Source organism: Abrus precatorius, unplaced genomic scaffold (genome assembly GCF_003935025.1).
Source record: "Abrus precatorius isolate BTA unplaced genomic scaffold, Abrus_2018 Scaffold7, whole genome shotgun sequence".
NCBI classification, from domain to species: Eukaryota; Viridiplantae; Streptophyta; class Magnoliopsida; order Fabales; family Fabaceae; genus Abrus; species Abrus precatorius.
This window is the reverse complement of record NW_020874417.1, coordinates 25,703,841-25,722,475: the sequence shown is the minus strand read 5'-3', so window position 1 is coordinate 25,722,475 and position 18,635 is coordinate 25,703,841. Positions and strand designations below refer to the sequence as shown.

Here is an 18,635-nt window from a genome sequence, read left to right as displayed (position 1 = left end):
TACTCTTTGCCGTTAGATTTTATGGGTTGTAGCAAATAATTTTAGCGGTAGCTATGGTAGCTAGATTGATTTCTTTCAGTGTTGGTGTCTACGTACGGTTTATTCATGTCCTGGTATCCATGTTAATTTTCACTTTGGGCTGGTGTTTTGGGAGAGGTATATATATTTGATTGAGAGTTGTTACCAAGTTTAGTTTAGTTTTTAACGAAATATATTTTTATTTCAAAAATTTTATGGGTGGATTTTTTTTACTAATTATATCTTCACACCTATTTTCTCTTATGTTCAGTTCATTATATATATTGAATATTCTGGTTTATGCTCTCAATAGAAGAATGGCAGTAACATATTTTTTAATATATATTTTTAATTAATTTACAAGATAATAATTTTAAAAATGTATTGTTAATATTTCCTTTCTTAAGGTGGGTGTTTTGTATTCAATTTTCTCGTCGGTTGTTCGGTTATCATGGTTCGTAGGGTGTTATATACATATTTATTATGGATATCGTGTTATCCACTGTGGAAGGGTGTTTAGTTTGGTTATCATGGTTCGTAGAGTGTTATATACATATTTATTATGGATATAGTGTTATCCACTGTGGAAGGTTGTTTAGGTATCCTTATATCTACACTCATTTGAGAGGCAGAAAGACTAATTTATCGTAGAAACATATTTGTGTTTTACTTACTTATGACTATTATTATGACCCCTCTGGATTCATATATACTATAAAAAATATTTGTTGAATGATCGGATATGTGCATGATATTTACCTCCAAACCAGCTTCATTATTGTCTTCACATGCAGTTGAATTACTGAATATCAATAAGTGCTTCTACTGTTTTTATTTTCCTTCATCCCCTTTCTCTTTTTATTCTTAACTGCAGGGACGGGCACTCGTGAGCAATGTTCATCCTTTTTCCAATCCGTATGAAATGGGAGACTCATCATCAAGGAATGCCAATGTACGTGTTGCGTAATGATATGATCTGGGTGTTTTTGGTGACAGTCACTTTCTATATATATATGTTGATGGGTCCTGCATGCTTCAAAAATGTAATAACTTCTTTCATTAATTTCTTTGAATATAGATGCAATTGGCCTTGCCAGGGAACACTCAATCAACTGAGCTTCAGCTGGGTAGCTTCCTTAATCCACCTGCTCCAGGCAGTCTAAACCCTTACACACTGAGGTAGAATTAATGATCTTAATTAATTATAATACATGGTCACATTTTCATATTCTTGTTAGTTATAACAAATTTTCTAACCTGTGCAACCTTTCACAGGATAAACCTCTATTCCTAAACCACTTAATCAATGAGAGAAGAGTAAAAAATAAATTTTTTAAAAAATTATATAAAATAATTAATACAAATTAATTAAGTGGTGCATTTATTAGGATTTATTCTCTACAAGGTTTTACACATTAAACAACTCCTAGTTATAATAAGGCTGGTATGTTTTCTACCTTATAGGACTATGAGAAGCTCAATTTATGATCCACTGTATGAACAATTGGGTATGCCTGTGGATCCCCATTTGAGAATGTTTCAAGCTGAGAGGCGTAGACAACAACAGCAGCAGCAGCAACAAGGTAAGTTTTTATTCTAATGCTAATTCTTATATGTCTGTGTGGTGCAAGGCCTTACTCGATCTATCTGTGTTATATATATTAATGTACGCAGGTAACCAGCAGGAGCAGCGTTGATCGAATGGAATGCTTCGTGTTCGCAGCAAAGCTGCCATATACTATATACTATATATATATATGAGTCGTGAATAACTAATAATCTAAGAACCCGGTTGGATTTCAATATGCTTTAATTGATTTCTCTGTTGGTACTTGGTCATCAAACTTTGGACATGGTACTCTGATGTATTTTTGGAGATTTTCATTGGTATCTTATATTAAAACTTGTAGACTTGATATGTGGTTTGATTTGCTTGATTGTTATATTTATCGAATACCATAACTGCGAGTGGGTTTAGACTTTTTAGTTTGCTGTGGTATATTCAATTTTAGTTTTTATTGCGTGGAAAGAGAAAATGGGAAGTGAGGAATTGCTGGTCGTATGGGTCACAACTCTCATAAACATGTCGGATGCTTCTATGGGAGAAAAAGTTGACAAGAACTTCAGATTTTGGAGAATATATTTGGTGAGTACTCTCTCTTGATTAAGACATGTTCATGAGCTTCAACTTATGCTCGACGAATCAAAGCCAAGTTAAAGGGATGACACTGAGTGTAGAGAGATTTTAACGGGTTCAGGTTTTTCTTTAAAACAAAAAATATTTTATTAAGAATCAAACCAAATTTGAGAACAACCTTCTCGTGTAGGTGAAACTAAACATATATATGTCACATAGAAAACCGAAATTAGTAAGCCCAAAATATGTTATTACTTCTTCATTCTATAAACGCTGAAACAACCAAAAATTATTTGCATCCCATCTACAAATTAACTAATCCAAAATCCAAAGGGTTCCGGTTTGTCAGCAGGAAAAAAAGGTTTGAAAATATTAGAATTAAAAAAAGTAGATCACTAGCATAAGTGACAAGTGTCCTAGCATGTTAGCATTTCTTAAAAACAAGACAATGTGAATGTCCAAGTGGATGAAAACAAATATTTTAGTTGAATATAGACCATAAATCTGATATTTAAAAAAACTTAGGAAACAATGCTTGTAAAATTAAGCTGAGTCACAACTTGAACTAGTTAAAAAGCTATGTATACACAAAAAAACAAAATTCGAATAAGATGAGTCCAGTTGGAGAGAATTAAAAAATCATGTCACAATAAATTATGATTTAAGAAGTGCGTCATATGAGTTATAGGTCCAGCCGAATTATATCACTTTTACCCTATCGAAGTTTTTTAATTGTAAGACTCTACTCTAACCTTTTTAAAGCATGTCAAGTTCTATTAAATTCATACATACTTAGAGAAAAATTAGATAGATCTTTAAAAAAGATGAAATGTTTAAATTAATTTTAACTTGTGTAAGACGTTTAATTTAGTTTATGGCGTGTTAATTTATTTTGCTTTATTTCTTGTTTATTTATTAAAATTTTATTTAAATTGACTAGATCAAAGCTTAAGCACTTAAAATTATTTCATATAAAATCATTCATCACTTGTATTCATCCAATATTTTGATGATATTTGAATGATACATTACACGATTAGTTAACTAGTTAAGGCACGACAAAAAATTAGACCAAATGGTATAAGTTGAAAACTTCAATATACTCTCGAATAAGATCTTTCTAAGAAATATTGTAAAAATGCTGGAAAAAAATAATGAATAATTTTTTAAAAAATTCACTATGGAAACATTAGTAATGCTATTAAACATTATATTAATCACATTAGATATTACACTAGATAGCTCTTTCAACATGTTATAAATGATTTACACTAGCAGCAAATTTGGCCAAAGAATAAATAATCAAGCAACACCGACAAAGGTCTTATATTTATATGATCATCAATCCAAAACTTATTATTCTATCATTAGATAATGTGCAGCATGTGTTAATAATTAAAATAGTTGCTGATTGAATTGCCTGACGAGCTGCGACCACTCAATCTCACCTCAGTTCTGCATCTTGCTTGGAGAATCCCCCCAATTGGTCTTCATGTAATATCTTCGATGACGTTCACGTGCTTTGATTCGATCCCCTTAAGTTTTTCTTTTTCTCACCATTGTACCAAACATATACAATTTTAAGAGTTGGATTTTTTTGGTAAGCTACTGTATATGATAATTACACGCCTTAATAACTTCATAATATATAACTATATAATAAGGATTTTTTTTCCTCAATTAAAAATATGCTGTAATCCCTCGAGTCTTTGTGAATCTTAGTATCTTAATTACATCCTTACTACATAAATTTGTGAGAAAAATGTACGGGATGTAAAAAAAAGTTAAATGCATTCTAATTGTCTTAACTGCACATAGAATAGGACGAACATGGGCAGTAGAAAAAAGAAAGAAACAAAGAATCCCACTTTATGATTGTTCTACAATATTACTGTTTACTGTACTCTTGTACATCCGGGTCAACGTTAGTGTGCACTGTATATCTAAAAAGCTAGACATTCACTTGCATATAAACCAATAGCTAGAAATTGATATTTGTACATAATTTATGTTTTCATTTTCAAAACGTAAAAGACCTCAAAGGTAATTAATTGAGGTATTAAATATCTATTTTTTCTTTAAGTAGGACTTAAAATTTCAGTCTGTGTAATAAAAAAAATCTTATTATAAAGGTTAGCCTTTTTATATATATTCATAATTTAAATAAAATTATCATAAAAGATACCTTTGGCCGTAGCCAATAAATAAAAATCATACATATTAAAAAATAATATCTTTTGTTGTAAAAAGTTGTCATATGACTATATGTTGTGGCGCACATGTTATGATATTAATTTCGATACTTTATTTTTTCATCATATTATTTATCGTATTATCTTAGTTATTTTTCTTCTCTCATTATTTTCATCTCCTTAGAGAAGTGTCGACACCCTAGAGGGAGGTTCAAACAATTTTTTTTCCTTACAATGTTATGGTACAGTTTGAGTAATTAAAAAGAAGTATTTCTTAAAGAAAGAAAATTGTTGGGAAATATTTAATCAAAATTCGCCTGTGTATACACACAATGCTGACCAGAGATGCTGGCTACTTCATTGCTTTTATGTGAAGGAAAAACTCATGGGAAAACACATGGTTGGTGCATAAAATCAACCAAATTAATTCCCAGATACCCAAGCTTTTATCCTTATTAATTATTCTAAAACTTGCTCCAAATCCTTATCGATCACATTATACAACAACAATATAATATATTGCTATGCTTTGGGACTAGCTGGCATTAGCAAGACACAAGTATAGTATTGGACCGATATGAAATTCCACACTACTAAATTTATTTGTCGTTTTGGTGGTCCTAGGAAGTGAAAAGGATGTGCTGGTCACCACAAAAAGAAACAACAAATAAACTTCAACTCATGCAATTTCACTCGGTGCCACTACAATGGGGCTTCTAACCGTTCGTGCACCACCATCTTCAATCCAAACAATGTCCCCAAAGGAGATGTTTTCTTTCTTGTACTTCGTGTACTTTACAACAATAGAGTAGCTTAGCTTCTCATTCTTATAACCAAATGCTAGCGTCCCAGGTGAAACTGTGACCACAGTGCCCTTGGGTTGCGTCACCTTGACTCTATATGTACTCGCACCATCTCCAACGTTAGTCACGGTCCTCCTAAACTTTTGAACCGCAGATCTTGTTTTGTTACTGTACAAAACTATAAACGAAGGGTAGTTAAGATCAGATGATGGGTTAGCACAGTTATAGGACTTTGATCTCGTAATAGTTAATATTTGGTTATGTGTGTAGCCCAAAGCGCAAAGGAGGTTAACATAGTCCTGAGGAGTGGCATCATATATTAAACCTGGATCAAGTGCTTTGTTAGGATCAATCTCACCAGCTCCCATTGCAAGAGGAGAAGCAAATTGAAAACTATTCCCATTATCTCTAATTGGATTTTGGGTATTATCAAGGGGATTGGCAGTGGTGACCATTGCAGACCTTATAGCAGCTGCACTCCAATCTGGGTGTGCTGCTTTTAACAGAGCAGCAACACCAGATGCATGAGGACATGACATGGATGTTCCAGACAAGAAATTGTAATCATTGGATAAAAACACATTTGTGCCAATTCTACCTGATGATCTACTTGGGACAAAAGCAGCTAGAACATTAGAGCCAGGTGCCATTACATCAGGCTTTAAGACCCCTGGGTAGCTTGGTGAAGGACCTCTTGAGGTGTAATAAGCCACAGCTGGTGCTGGCTTGATTCCAACAAATGTTTGTTGAAATTTGATGCTGGCAGTGGGAGTTTTGGCACTTTTTGCATAGTTGATCACGGATGGTGCATCGCTTGGGCTGATTACAATACTTGGAGAGAGCAAACGTCCTGTTTCAATTAGTTTTGGATCCTCAGAGATAAACACAGCCCCAACCACACTTGCCCCAGTGATAGCATTGATTTGGTCAAAGACAGAGATTGAGTCTGAGTGTGGGGCATCACATATAATAATCCCATTTGTGGCCACCTCGGTTAACAGCTTCACTGAGTTGCATGCTGATAGGGTCTTGTTGTAGAAAAGTGGAAGACCTTCCACTATAGCATTTGCCGCAAACAAGGTCCAACCCACAATTGTTTTGCCATTTCCTAATGTTAAACTGCCAAATGTACGGTCTATGGTGCCTGCTGCCACTGTTAAGACCCAAGGAATTCCATTGTGCAAGGCACCAAAAGCAGGACCTTCATTGCCTGCTGAAGATGAAACCAACACCCCTTTTTCCATTGCTGCAAAAGCAGCTATTGCTACTGGGTCCTCATAGAGTGGAACACTATCAAAACCCAAAGAGATGGAAATGACATCCACCCCATCGGCAATGGCTTGGTCCATTCCAGCAAGAACATCAGAGGCTTGGCGTCCCTCGTCCCAAAGGACCTTGTACATGGCAAGCCTAGCTCGTGGGGCAATACCCCTTGCTACCCCTTTGGCATAGCCAAAGAAAGAGGCACCATTGACATAGTTGCCAGCAACTGTGGAAGATGTGTGGCTCCCATGGCCTTGAGTGTCTCTTGCTGAGTTCATGCTGATTGTGGTGTTGGGTTTTGCTGCTTTCACACCCTTGTTGAAGTATCTAGCTCCAATCAGTTTGAAGTTACACATGGAAGTGTTGAAGTCTTGTCCTGGCTCGCACGTTCCTTTCCATTTGGATGGGATTTTCTTGGTCATGCCATCATCTTTGAAACTCTCACTTTCAGGCCAGATTCCGGAGTCAATAAGACCAACAATCACACCCTCCCCAAAATTGGAAGCATTCCATAGGCCATTGGGGGTATTGAGTGAGAGAAACTCAAAGGTGTGGGTGGTGTCTATGGTGGCAGACCTATCAGGATAAGCTGTGACAAAACCATTGGTTTTCTTTAGGGTCTCTAACTCATCCGATGAAAGCACTGCACTGAATCCATGCATAGCATCATCATAGGTGTACACTAATTTCTGTGATGGTTGCTTAGAAGGATGATCAGCTGTTGCTAAGTTTATGGAATGAATGGTGGAATCGTACCAATCATGATGGCTTGAATAGACCTGAGGCATAAAGGACTTGTCCATATGAACAATATATGTGGAGCTTTCAGCGTTGGTATGGGAAGCAAGTAAAAGACAAAGAATAACAAGGAACATCAATGGAAGCGGAACCACAAAGTGAGGCTCCATTAGTTATTTCAGGCCTAACAATGAGTTTATTTGACTTTTAACAAACAGACAGCTAGCTTATATAGCCTTTTCACGTCTTCGTAAGGCAGGATTGATGTTGACATATATAATTATGTCAAAATTATAATAATATTAACAAGCAGACAGCTAGCTTATATAGCCTTTTCAGATGTGATCGATGAAGGACGGTTACTGTGAAAAATTGTAAGGGTGAAAGGATCGAGATAGCTTATTGGAAGGAGTTTGACCATTTAAAAATATATAAAATAAGATTACTTTTTAACCGTATGTGTATATAAAAAATCATTAGAAAAGTTAGTTTATTTTAATGATCTTTACGGTTAGAAAGATATTACATTTATACTGTTGATTGGAAAATACTTGGTGAACAAAAATAATGTTAAGTTTTGATGATTGACACAACTTCATTAATCAACTCTTTCAATGTACCGATGAATCACGCACAGCCGTTTATGGTAGATAAAATAAAAGCGTATCCATATTATTATAAGCATATATTAACTGGCATTTTTAAGAAATATATATTTTCACATCTCAAGAGGGTGAACGCATTTTTAAGAGAAAGAAAGACAGTAATAAAATAAAAATAGAGAAAAACAGGAAAGTATATAAAAGTTAGTACGTAAAAAAAAATCAAAAGTAATTTAAAATTTAATGTGACACCGCACACTAGATTTAATAAAATGCAGCATGGTATCACACACTAAATTTAGTATGTGTTTTCACACGTCTCGCATTTAAAGTATATAGGGATAGTAACATCAACATGGGACCAATTTCTTAAGATACCGTGTGGTACTGAAATAGGGATGCTTTCAATAACACTTTTCATGCACGTAAGTAAATGTTGAGATCAAACGCAATATTACATAATGAAGAAATCTGAACTCCCTTTCACTTGAAATTATAAATTTACCAAATGGCTGTTCAAGTATCTAATTTCCATATTGATAAGAAAAGGATGTAAAATATTAAATAATTTAGACTCTTTACTTTTTTCTTTTTTTTATATATATACTATCGAATATAAAACTCTTATCTGGTACATAAACTATATATGTTATTCATTATTTGGAGATTAACTGTGTAAGCTGTCATTACACTTTATTTTCTCCGTAGGACCTCATATGTTCCATGCATGAAGGCCTAGTAAAAATCACTCCCCACACCATATATGACATTTTCTGTCATTCTTGTTAGTTACAAACGCATCCGTGTCATTAGGAAATTAATATATCGTCACCGTCTGTTCAATTAGAGCATTCTAAATAGAAGCGAAAATAAGCGACAACTACAGATCGTAGAGACATGCATTATTTGAAAGATCACGAGTCGAGCCATTAGTTAGCGACAAAGAATCATAAAGAAATATGTAGCTGTTTCTGTTGTCATACCCGACCATGCTTGTTGCTAGTTTATTATTAAGATTTATATATAAAATTCAATTAATACACTTTTTTTAAAATACTAACAAGTATGTTTAACATATAGTTTATGAAATTTAAAATATTTTTTTATAAAAATTATTAATAACACATTCTGCTATAATTTCTTACATAAATAACCTTATTTTATATAAAAAAATATTTTATTACTTCTTTAATTAGTGTTTTAAGAATACAAAGTACTAAATTTTTTCTACAGTGTTTTTCAGCAATTTATATAACAATAGTTCAAATCAATTTTTTAACATTACTCAGTTTATTAATAATCACGGTTAATTAACAATAACTTAAAAAAATTATGCTAATTTAATAAAAGATTTTCTTTCTACATTATCTTATCCTAATTCAATCTCTTGTTAGGTTCTTCTCCACAAACATCTCTCACTTTTCATTAACTTTTTTTTTTCTCAATTAATTTTGCATACCCCTCACTTCTAGAATCATTTTTCACTTGTAAATAATAAAGAGATTTGATGGCCTGTTAAAAGTTTTGATATAAAATAAATTATTAAAAAAAAGTAATAAGTCAAGTCAAACTCTTAAAAAAATTCATATTTAACCTTAATAAAAAATAAATAATAAGTTAGATTTAGGCTTTAAATTTATTAAATAAATTAAACTTACTTATATAAAGCTTAGTCTGATATAATTTATTCTTATCTTTATTTATTAGTATTTCTTATTTTTTACATTAGGAATATTGCGTGCTTTTAAAATTTTGATATAGTAACATAATTTAATATGTTTTCCGTGATGTAGTTCAAATTCTATAAGGATATATTTAATATGGCTTTTATTTGACACTTTAATATAGCAATATGGTTTAACATGCCTGCTTTCTAATATAAGTTAATCGTTTTTATAATTGAGAGCTTAAATATTTTATTAGTATTTTTTGTAGAAAAAATTAAAAATATGAATAAGTATATTTTTATTACCAGAAATATTTATTAAAAATTCATTTGTCCATGTTTTTGTAAATTAAAAATATTATGACTGTAGTTGTGTCTAAGGTTTGAGTTTAATTTTTATTTTTTTATCTCAAGTCTTTGAATATCTTTCTTGTTTATATAGTAAAATTTCTTCCATCTTATAGAAATTTACAAAATCAAGTTATTATATTAAAGTCACAGGTAAATGAATAAAATAAAAAAATATATAAATAAAATAAAAAATTCATATAATGATGAATTTCTGTTATTCAAAACTTTTAAGATCAGATACTTTCAAATTTAGTTATGTTTTAAATCTTATCGGTGATACTTTTCATTTGAATGATTTTATAGTATTATATATAAATTTTATTAATTTTTATATTTTTAACTTGGTCTTATTTATTACACTTTATCTGTCTAATGAAAAAAAATAAACAATTAACTAATATAACTAATTATTCTCTTACAAATTTTAAAGCTATAAAGTAGTTTACTTAAAGGTAAAAAGAGTTCTATGAACTTACGATATAACATGTTTTATTTTAATTGGAATATTATTATAGGTTTTATATTAAATTAAGGATTTTGATATATGACTGTTGGTTTGATATAAGTGTCTTAATATTATATTTTTTAATTTTTTATTTATTAATTAAAAATATAATATTTTAAGTAAATAATATTTAATACACATGTGAACTAAAAGTTAAACACAATTTTGCAATTATAAATTGTAAAAGAAAAAAAAGGACTTAATCAGGTTTAAACTATATACATTAAATTCAGGCTAATGAAAATTAGATCACATATTTTTTAAAATGCATGCATTGAGCTTTTCGGTAATTAGCCGGAGTCCCAAACTACAAGCAATTAATTGGAGTTTTTAAATTGCAAGCAATTAGTGAGGATTTCTAAACCATATATTGGTAATTAATTAGAATTTTAAAACTGCGGATAATTAATAAAGATTTATAAGTCGTGAGTAATCAAAGGAAGTTTATAAATCACAAATAATTAACAAAATTGATGAAAGTATTTGAACTCCACCTCCTTAAGGGCAGGCTGAAGAGTCAATTAATAGATTGACCCACTTAAAATTAATATAAAACAATACAAGTTTTAATAAAATTGATGAAAGTCTATAAAAGTTATTAGAATAATAATAAAATAATATTTTTAATAAATAGTTATATTTTATTTTTCTTAATCGTGATTCGGAGTAGAGTGATGGATATAGAATTTTTAACCTAATCCGGCATTTTAGGCATCAGGGGATAAACAAACCGGCTGGTTCGGCCAGATAGATCTAAACTATGGTGCCTTTTTCCGGCACCTGTCGTTTTCAAAATGGCATAAAATTGGATGCATTTTATTTAATTGCAAATCCGACAATTATTGAAATGTCTCATGATATATCATCATAATATATTTTATAACATTTAAAAAAATTGTTCTTTTGATTAATTTTTAAGAGTAAATTAAACTTATTTTTTTTATATAATTATTAAAACAGAATCTTATTTTTCTTCGGCTAACTTTTAAGAATAAACGATGAATTTGAATATTACGCTACTCAGAAATGTCTAATTCTACAAATTGTCTCATCCTTAGCGTGAAAAGAACATATTAAAATTAATGTTCTGCATGGATTAGAAATATTATTAAAAGTTTCTTATAACATTTGGGCTATACTCTTGCCGAATCCAATGCACCAAAAAACAAAACAAATGCCTCTCTCGTTCATTAAAATTATCAAAGATCTTTTTAATTAATCCAGTTAAGAGGCGTTGATTTACTTGGTATGGATGGAAGCATTGTTTGTAAAGTTTAGTTTTAGCCAGCATTTGCCTGTAAGTGTGAGGGGACTTTATTCTTGCAACTCATTTCAGTTCCAATATTATGTTTACAAGTAACCATTGCTTATACAAGGAATTGTTACTTTTATATGAATTTTTATTAAATCATCGATCTATAATGTTGTAATTACTTAACGATACAATTCCTTAACAGGAAAAAAAATAGCTTATAACATGCCAAAAGTATCTATTTTAAAGCTTTAATTAGCTCTCAGCAGCGAGATTCATGAAAAACTAGTTCATTGAAAGTTAACAACATTCCAAAAGCAAAAGAGATCATAATAGTGTCCCACACACATGGAGGAAAGACCCCTACCACGACGCCAAAAATTATTACGCGAGTTAAGCATGTGATGAAAGAATCAAGTCAAATTTTATTAGTCTATTTCAATTGTATTGTAACAAGCTCTTTCCACTAGCTTATCAATAACAGCTAACAAAGACCAGATTAACTCAGGAGGTAAACATGAGTCAAGTTCACCATGATAGCAAGTTTGAAAAGTTACGAATGACTAAATAAGTTAGAGGTAAGACTTGTATATGAAACCATGAAGAAGATTTGTAGAATTTTTTTGAATGTTTAGATGGAGTATATGAATTGAGATATAATATGGTTTAGTATATAGTATAAAATAGGTGGAAAAGGTCTAAAAGGTGATAAAAAAAGGTATGAAGATGGTCAAAGTGTCCAAATATTATGGAAAAGTGAAGTTGTGTGTTGTACATGAAATTTCACAAGTTGAGATATATACTAATGTTCCATTATTTGAGTATTATGTGAATGTTGGTGAGGTGCAAGTTGATGAGATGAATGTTGAAGGAGAAGTAACTTAAGAAAATATTGAAGTTAATGATAAGGTTGAGGTTAAAGTGGAACACAGAGATAAGGACCAACCAAGTATGTTGACAGCAACCAAAATGAGAAAAAATCTTCTACAAAAAGAGAAAGAAAAAAATCAGCAAAAAGAAAAAAATGAAGAAAAAAACAAGTAAAAGATCAGGAACAATTGATAAGAAAAAGAAAATAATTTTTGTTGACTTTTATATTGATTCTAATTCTGATGAGAATTTTGAAGTTAAATCTCAATTTGATATTAGTTCTAGTTTTGCTAATCTAAAGACATTTCTTGCAAGTAAGAATGCCTTTGATCTTGATGAAGATCATAATAGTGAAGACTTGGAGACTAATGTAGGATTTGATGAAAATAAAGATAGAAACAAATTTAATTTATTAAAAAATTCCATCAAAGATAATTGATTTCAAATGGGAGTTAGACACACTATTTGCATCCAGAGAAGACTTTTAAAAAGTTGTAAAGATGTATGTTTTTCACTCTTGTAAGGACTTTTAGATTCAAAAGAATGACAATGAGAAAGTGCGAGTGGTATGTAAAGGTAAATACAAGTAGATGATATTTTATACCAAGTTATCAAGAAAAGACACTTGACAATTGAGAAAAATTATTGATGAACATAAATGCAGTATGAAGTATAGGGTAAAGTTGTTAAATTTAGTTTGGTTAAAGTAAAAAATTATAAGATGGTGTAAAAAAATCTTAATATAAAGTTGAATGACATTAAAGAGAAAGTACAAAAGAAGTAGAATATTAGAGTTAGGAAGTAAAAAACATAGAGTTAGGAGAAAAGCAATAAACCTTGTTGATAAGTCTTTTAAAGAGCAATATAAAAGATTGTATGATTATTAGCATGTGATGTTAAGGTAAAATCTTGGTTCAATTATAAAGTTGACATTTGAGCAACTTAGTCATGCAATTCAAGAAGGTGCAAACTCCTTAAGACAATTTTTTTTCCCACTTTTCACAAACTTTATGCTTGTTTTCGTGTTTGCAAGGAGAGTTATTTGAAGTGCAAACTCATCATAAGATTGGATGTTTGTTTTCTAAAAGGACATTATGATGTGCTGATTTTGATTGCTCTAAGGAAGGATTCCAATGAGCAAATATTGTCAATAGTAGTTGCAATTGTAGAAGGAGAAAACAAAGACTCATGACAATGGTTTTTGCAGCTACTGGTTTCTGATTTAGGGGGTATGAGAGTGTGCAAGTCATTTACCTTTATGTCTAATCAATATAAGGTATGACCATTGCACCTTATGTTTCTTTTAATCATTTCATTTCAGTTTAGTTAACTTATGTGTAGGACACTGACTTGTATTTATGATTTTAAAAATTATTGTTAGCCATTAAGGAGTTGTTTCTAAAGTAGAACAAATGTTATATGTCAGACACTTGAATAGTAATTTTAGAAAAGTATATTCAAGTAAACAATTAAAAGAGTTTTTGTAGAAGGTAGCACATGTAACTTATCCACAATAATGAGGAAAACATATGAAATAAACGAGGAACATTAATGAAGAAGCATTCAAGCACCTCTTAAAGATTCCTCCAAGATATTGAAGTAAGTTAATATTTTCTTTCTAATTCAAAACTAATATGGTTGTAAAAAATATGTCTAAAACATTTAATAGTGTCATAATGGGACTTAGACAAAAGTTCATTGTTACAATTATGGAAAACACCATGGTGTATCTAATGGAAATGTGGGTTGAGAATAGAAAGAAGACAACATTGTTCACTACTGACATACTGCTAAATATTCAGAAAATGTTACAAAAAATGCAAGTTGAATCAAAATGGTGATTGCCAAGTTATTAGTTTTATCATACTTTAACTTTTTAATATGATTCATTTTAGTCCTCTAAGTTTTTTATATGGTTCATCCTCGAAGTTATTTATATGGTTCAACCTAGAACAGAGACACCAATAGTTTAGACTCAAAATTCAAGCAATTCTTAAGTTCTAATTAATAGTCAAATAGAGAGGAAGATGTGTACCTAAAAGCGTGAATGTACTTAAATGTATTTTGTAGAGATAATATATTTTGTGGAATTTATATTTTGTACTTTTTGTTAGACACTATATTTTGCGGGGCTTAAATTTTGTCTTGTTGTTTTATTCTTGTCATGACAGTCTATTTTGATAGTTTCTATTACTTCTAAACCTAAGAGAGGGGTGAATTAGGTTATAAAAATTCTTTAAATTGTAAAAGTGATCATCACCAATGAATTTTTTTTAACTACAATAGCTAATGGAAGGCATGTAATACAAGAATTATAAAGTTAATGAATTAATATCAGATGTGATACAAATTTTTAACCAAAAACATAGTTATGTAGTAAAATTATTCATACAAAAAACTATTGATAATACAAAACAGAGTTGATTAATAATTGATTACTAATTTTAGATATCAATTGTTGACTTGTTCTGTATCAAAGGAATTAAATTTTTAACAAACAAACTTGCTTGATAGTTGATTATTGATCTTAGCAATCAATTACTAAATTATTCTATATTGAGAAATTTAATTTTTAAATCAACAAAATAGATTGGTAATCAATTACACAATCTAGTAATTAATTGCCACGATAGTCTATGAAATAAAAATGAGTTAATTGAATATGTAAACCTTGATTTTTAATGGAGTTAAACAAAGATTTTAGCTTCCTAAATTTTAATCTTGAAAGCACTTAAATAAAAAACTCTTTTAAGATTATCATGTTTACAAATCAAATATAATATGCAAAGTAAAAAATTTATGCATACAAGTAATAAAGATCTTGATTTGTCTTCAGTAAAATCTTTTTGCTAAAGTAAATGAGAACCTCTTTTCACATATTTTAATCAATCTTCTTATTCTCACATCTATATTTTAACATAATACATATGGTAAGAAAATTATTTCATTTAAAATAGAACAATCCATATTCAATATAGAATAATAATAAAACTATGATTTAATCAAAGCACTATTTTATTGTGCATTTACAGAGATTACATTCCTAAAAACAATGATTTTATGCTAAACAACATAAAATATAACAATAGTAGCACTATGCTTTAATCAAGGCACTATCAAAATAGAGGCTTTAGAACTTTGGGAAGTTGTTGAAGAGGATTCTGAAGTTTTTCCGCTACCGCACGATCCTACCATAGCCCAAATAAAAAGTTACAAGAAGACATAATAGGCAAAGGCAAAATTATATCTTTTTCCTAGTGTTTCAACAACTATCTTCACCAGAATTATGACTTTAAAAATAACATGGATAATTTAGGATTATCTTAAAAAAGAATATAGAAAGGAATGAAAGAATTCGAGGCATGCAAGGTGTTGAATTTGATGAGGAAATTTGAACTATAAAGAATGAAAGAGTCTAAGATAATCAAAATATACTTAAACAAACTGTTTGACATAGTTAACAAGGTAAGATTACTAGGTACTTAGTTTCCTGATTCTAGATTTGTAAAAGAATTTCTAGTAACGGTGCTTGAAAAATTTGAGATTACAATCACCACCTTAAAGAATACCAATACTTGTCCAAAATCACACTAGTGGAACTTTTAAATACCTTATAAGCACAAGAGCAAAGGTGTGCAATGAGACAAGAATGTGCTATTAAGGGAGCCTTACATGTCATGCATCATGAAAGTGCAAGATACAACAAGAAAAATCTTATCCTCTATGTCATCATTGTGAAAAAAAATAGTCATCCTCCTTTCAAATGTTAAACGAGGCTTGATGTAAAATGCAATAAATGTAACCTAATGGGACATGAAGAAGTTATATGCAAAAATAAAAACTAATACCAAGATGATGAGGCTAAGACTGTTGATCAAGAGGAAGAAGATTATTTATTTGTTGCTACTTGCCTTTTATACTTAAAATCAAATGAAGGTTGGTTAATTGACAGTGGTTGCACTAACCACGTGACTAATAACCAAGAAACTCTTTAGAAATTTGATACCAACTAAGATGACTAAAGTCAAAATAGGTAATGGTAATTTCATCCCAATCAAAGGAAAGGAAACAATTGCAATAACAAATTATTCAACCACGAAGTTTGTTCATGCTGTTTTTTAAGTTCTTAAAATTAACCAAAATTTGTTAAGTGTTGGTCAACTAATTGAAGGAGGATTAAAAGTTATTTTTAAAGACAAACATTATTTGATTAAAGATGAAGTTGGTCAAGATATTCTCAAAGTAAAAATGTAATAATGCAAATGAAAGACATCTCAAGTTTATAAAGAAAGTGGTTAAATATTTCAAAGACACTTGTAACTCAAGCATCAACTTCAAGAAAAGTAAAAATTGCAAGTTAACTAATTTCTCTAGCAGTGATCGAAGTGACTCAATTAATTACTTTTCTTTTCTGTGGCAAAAGAAGATTTTATTTGATTTTAATTTAAAGTAGAAAGAGAACACAAGATTCTTGTTGACAATAAATCTAATTTCTTTAATGAATTTAGACTGCAGAAAGATATAATTTGTAGTTTAAAAAGCAAAGAAGAGTGTTAATAATATGCTTTTAAAACTACTGTAAGTTATTTTTTGTTATTTCAGTTGATTAGATTAGTATCATAATCAATAAGTAGTTTTGATATTTTAGGAATAATTTAGTTTGTTATCAAATCTTTCGGTTACATAATTAGTTATGTTTCTTTGACTTATTATAAATGTGTTGTTGCTGTTGAATAAAAGTTAAGTTCTTTCTCCATTCACTCTCCTCGCAATTCTGTACATTTCTTTTATTATTTATTTTATTTTACTTGTTTGTAATAAAACCAACAGTTCCAACAATAAAATATCAGTTGTACAACATAATTTACCTCATATTTTGAATGAGAATTTAAGAAACAATACTGAGAGTTACTTATGAAAAACTCTATCAAATGATCTATACCTCGTATTTTAAATATGTCAAAAATAATATATCTTGCACCTTTTTTAACATTTGTTAGACACAAACTCTTTGTCATTTTGGCTAAATTTTTAACTGCTATAATATAGGTATTCAAATAACCAAACAATAAATTTCTATGATAAATAGGCAACTTTTCTTCCAAACCAAAAGACATGTTTACTAATTTTATATATATATATATATATATATATATATATATATTATATTGTGAAGACTCAATTTTGTTCATTTAAAATAATTAATCTCACAAATTTAAATAAAAATTTTAGATGTGTATGTTAGTCTAAAATAAGAATAATATTTTCAATAGGATACGTAAAATATATAATTTTTTTAAAAAATGATGCAAAGTAAGGAAAATTAAAATATGATAATTAAAATACTCAAATGGGTGGGTTATATGTTTGGGGTGAGAGTTAAAAACGGATGGAGTTATTACAAAATGCATTGAGTTAAGAGATTTGTTTGCCCAAAGGGAATAATTTTCTGAGTTCAATGTGTGCTCATGGATTAACCTATCTGAGGTATTGATCAAGAAAAATGACCTTGGTTTGTGCGTTTTGCTCAAAGGGAAATGTACTATTTTACTGGCCTCACATTGATAGCTTATTACCATCTTGAGCTATACCTTGTCTTATAATTTGTTATGCATTTTTGTCTCATCTTGATAGTGAATTTTCTTGTGAACAATTATTGTGTCCCCTAATTATATCATAGCAAATGAAAGCAATATCTGAATCCTTTTAGAATTGTTGTTCTTAATTTAGTTTTGCATGAGGGATAAGCCCATAATCAATTAGTAAGATGAACATGAATAAAAGAAACTTTTGGCTTAGTGGGAGAAGTTTGATAGGTGAAGTTTGAATATTATCAAGAGAACTAATGCTAGACATCTTTTGAGTAAGTGAGAGTAAATTATTAGATATAATATTGCTTTAATAGTTGACATTTTTGCTATGTGAATACATTCTTTAGATTCATCATTGGATAATTGCTAAGTATAGAAGTACTTACAAGAGATTGAAGAGTATGAACTTATGTATAGGAGAGTTAACAACTTAGAGATTATGGGTATATATATATAGATTCAAATCTTTGAGAGTGTCATAGTAATCAACTTTGGGATATATCTTTATGATGACCGGAAGTTCCACATTTAGGAAGAATAAGAAATTAACTCTTATTGTATAAGCAAAATTTGTTGTTTGTTATGTTATTGACCCTTATATTATTTTGTTAATGAACTTGATGATAATATTTTATATTATGGTTTCT

The 18,635-nt window shown here is 29.9% G+C and overlaps 2 protein-coding genes across 2 annotated transcripts in view; both read right to left on the bottom strand.

Moving 5' to 3' along the window:
• Positions 1-18,635, bottom strand: part of LOC113872305 (putative F-box protein PP2-B12) — a 31,152-nt gene that overhangs the window by 2,763 nt on the left and 9,754 nt on the right. Inside the window, exon 5 of the mRNA XM_027509754.1 lies at positions 3,509-3,516. The gene's annotated coding sequence lies outside the window, so the exon portion shown is untranslated. The remainder of the gene's footprint in view (positions 1-3,508; positions 3,517-18,635) is intronic.
• Positions 5,027-7,321, bottom strand: LOC113871670 (subtilisin-like protease SBT1.9). Its single transcript, XM_027508769.1, has one exon. The coding sequence runs from the start codon at positions 7,319-7,321 to the stop codon at positions 5,027-5,029; it is 2,295 nt and encodes a 764-aa protein (XP_027364570.1).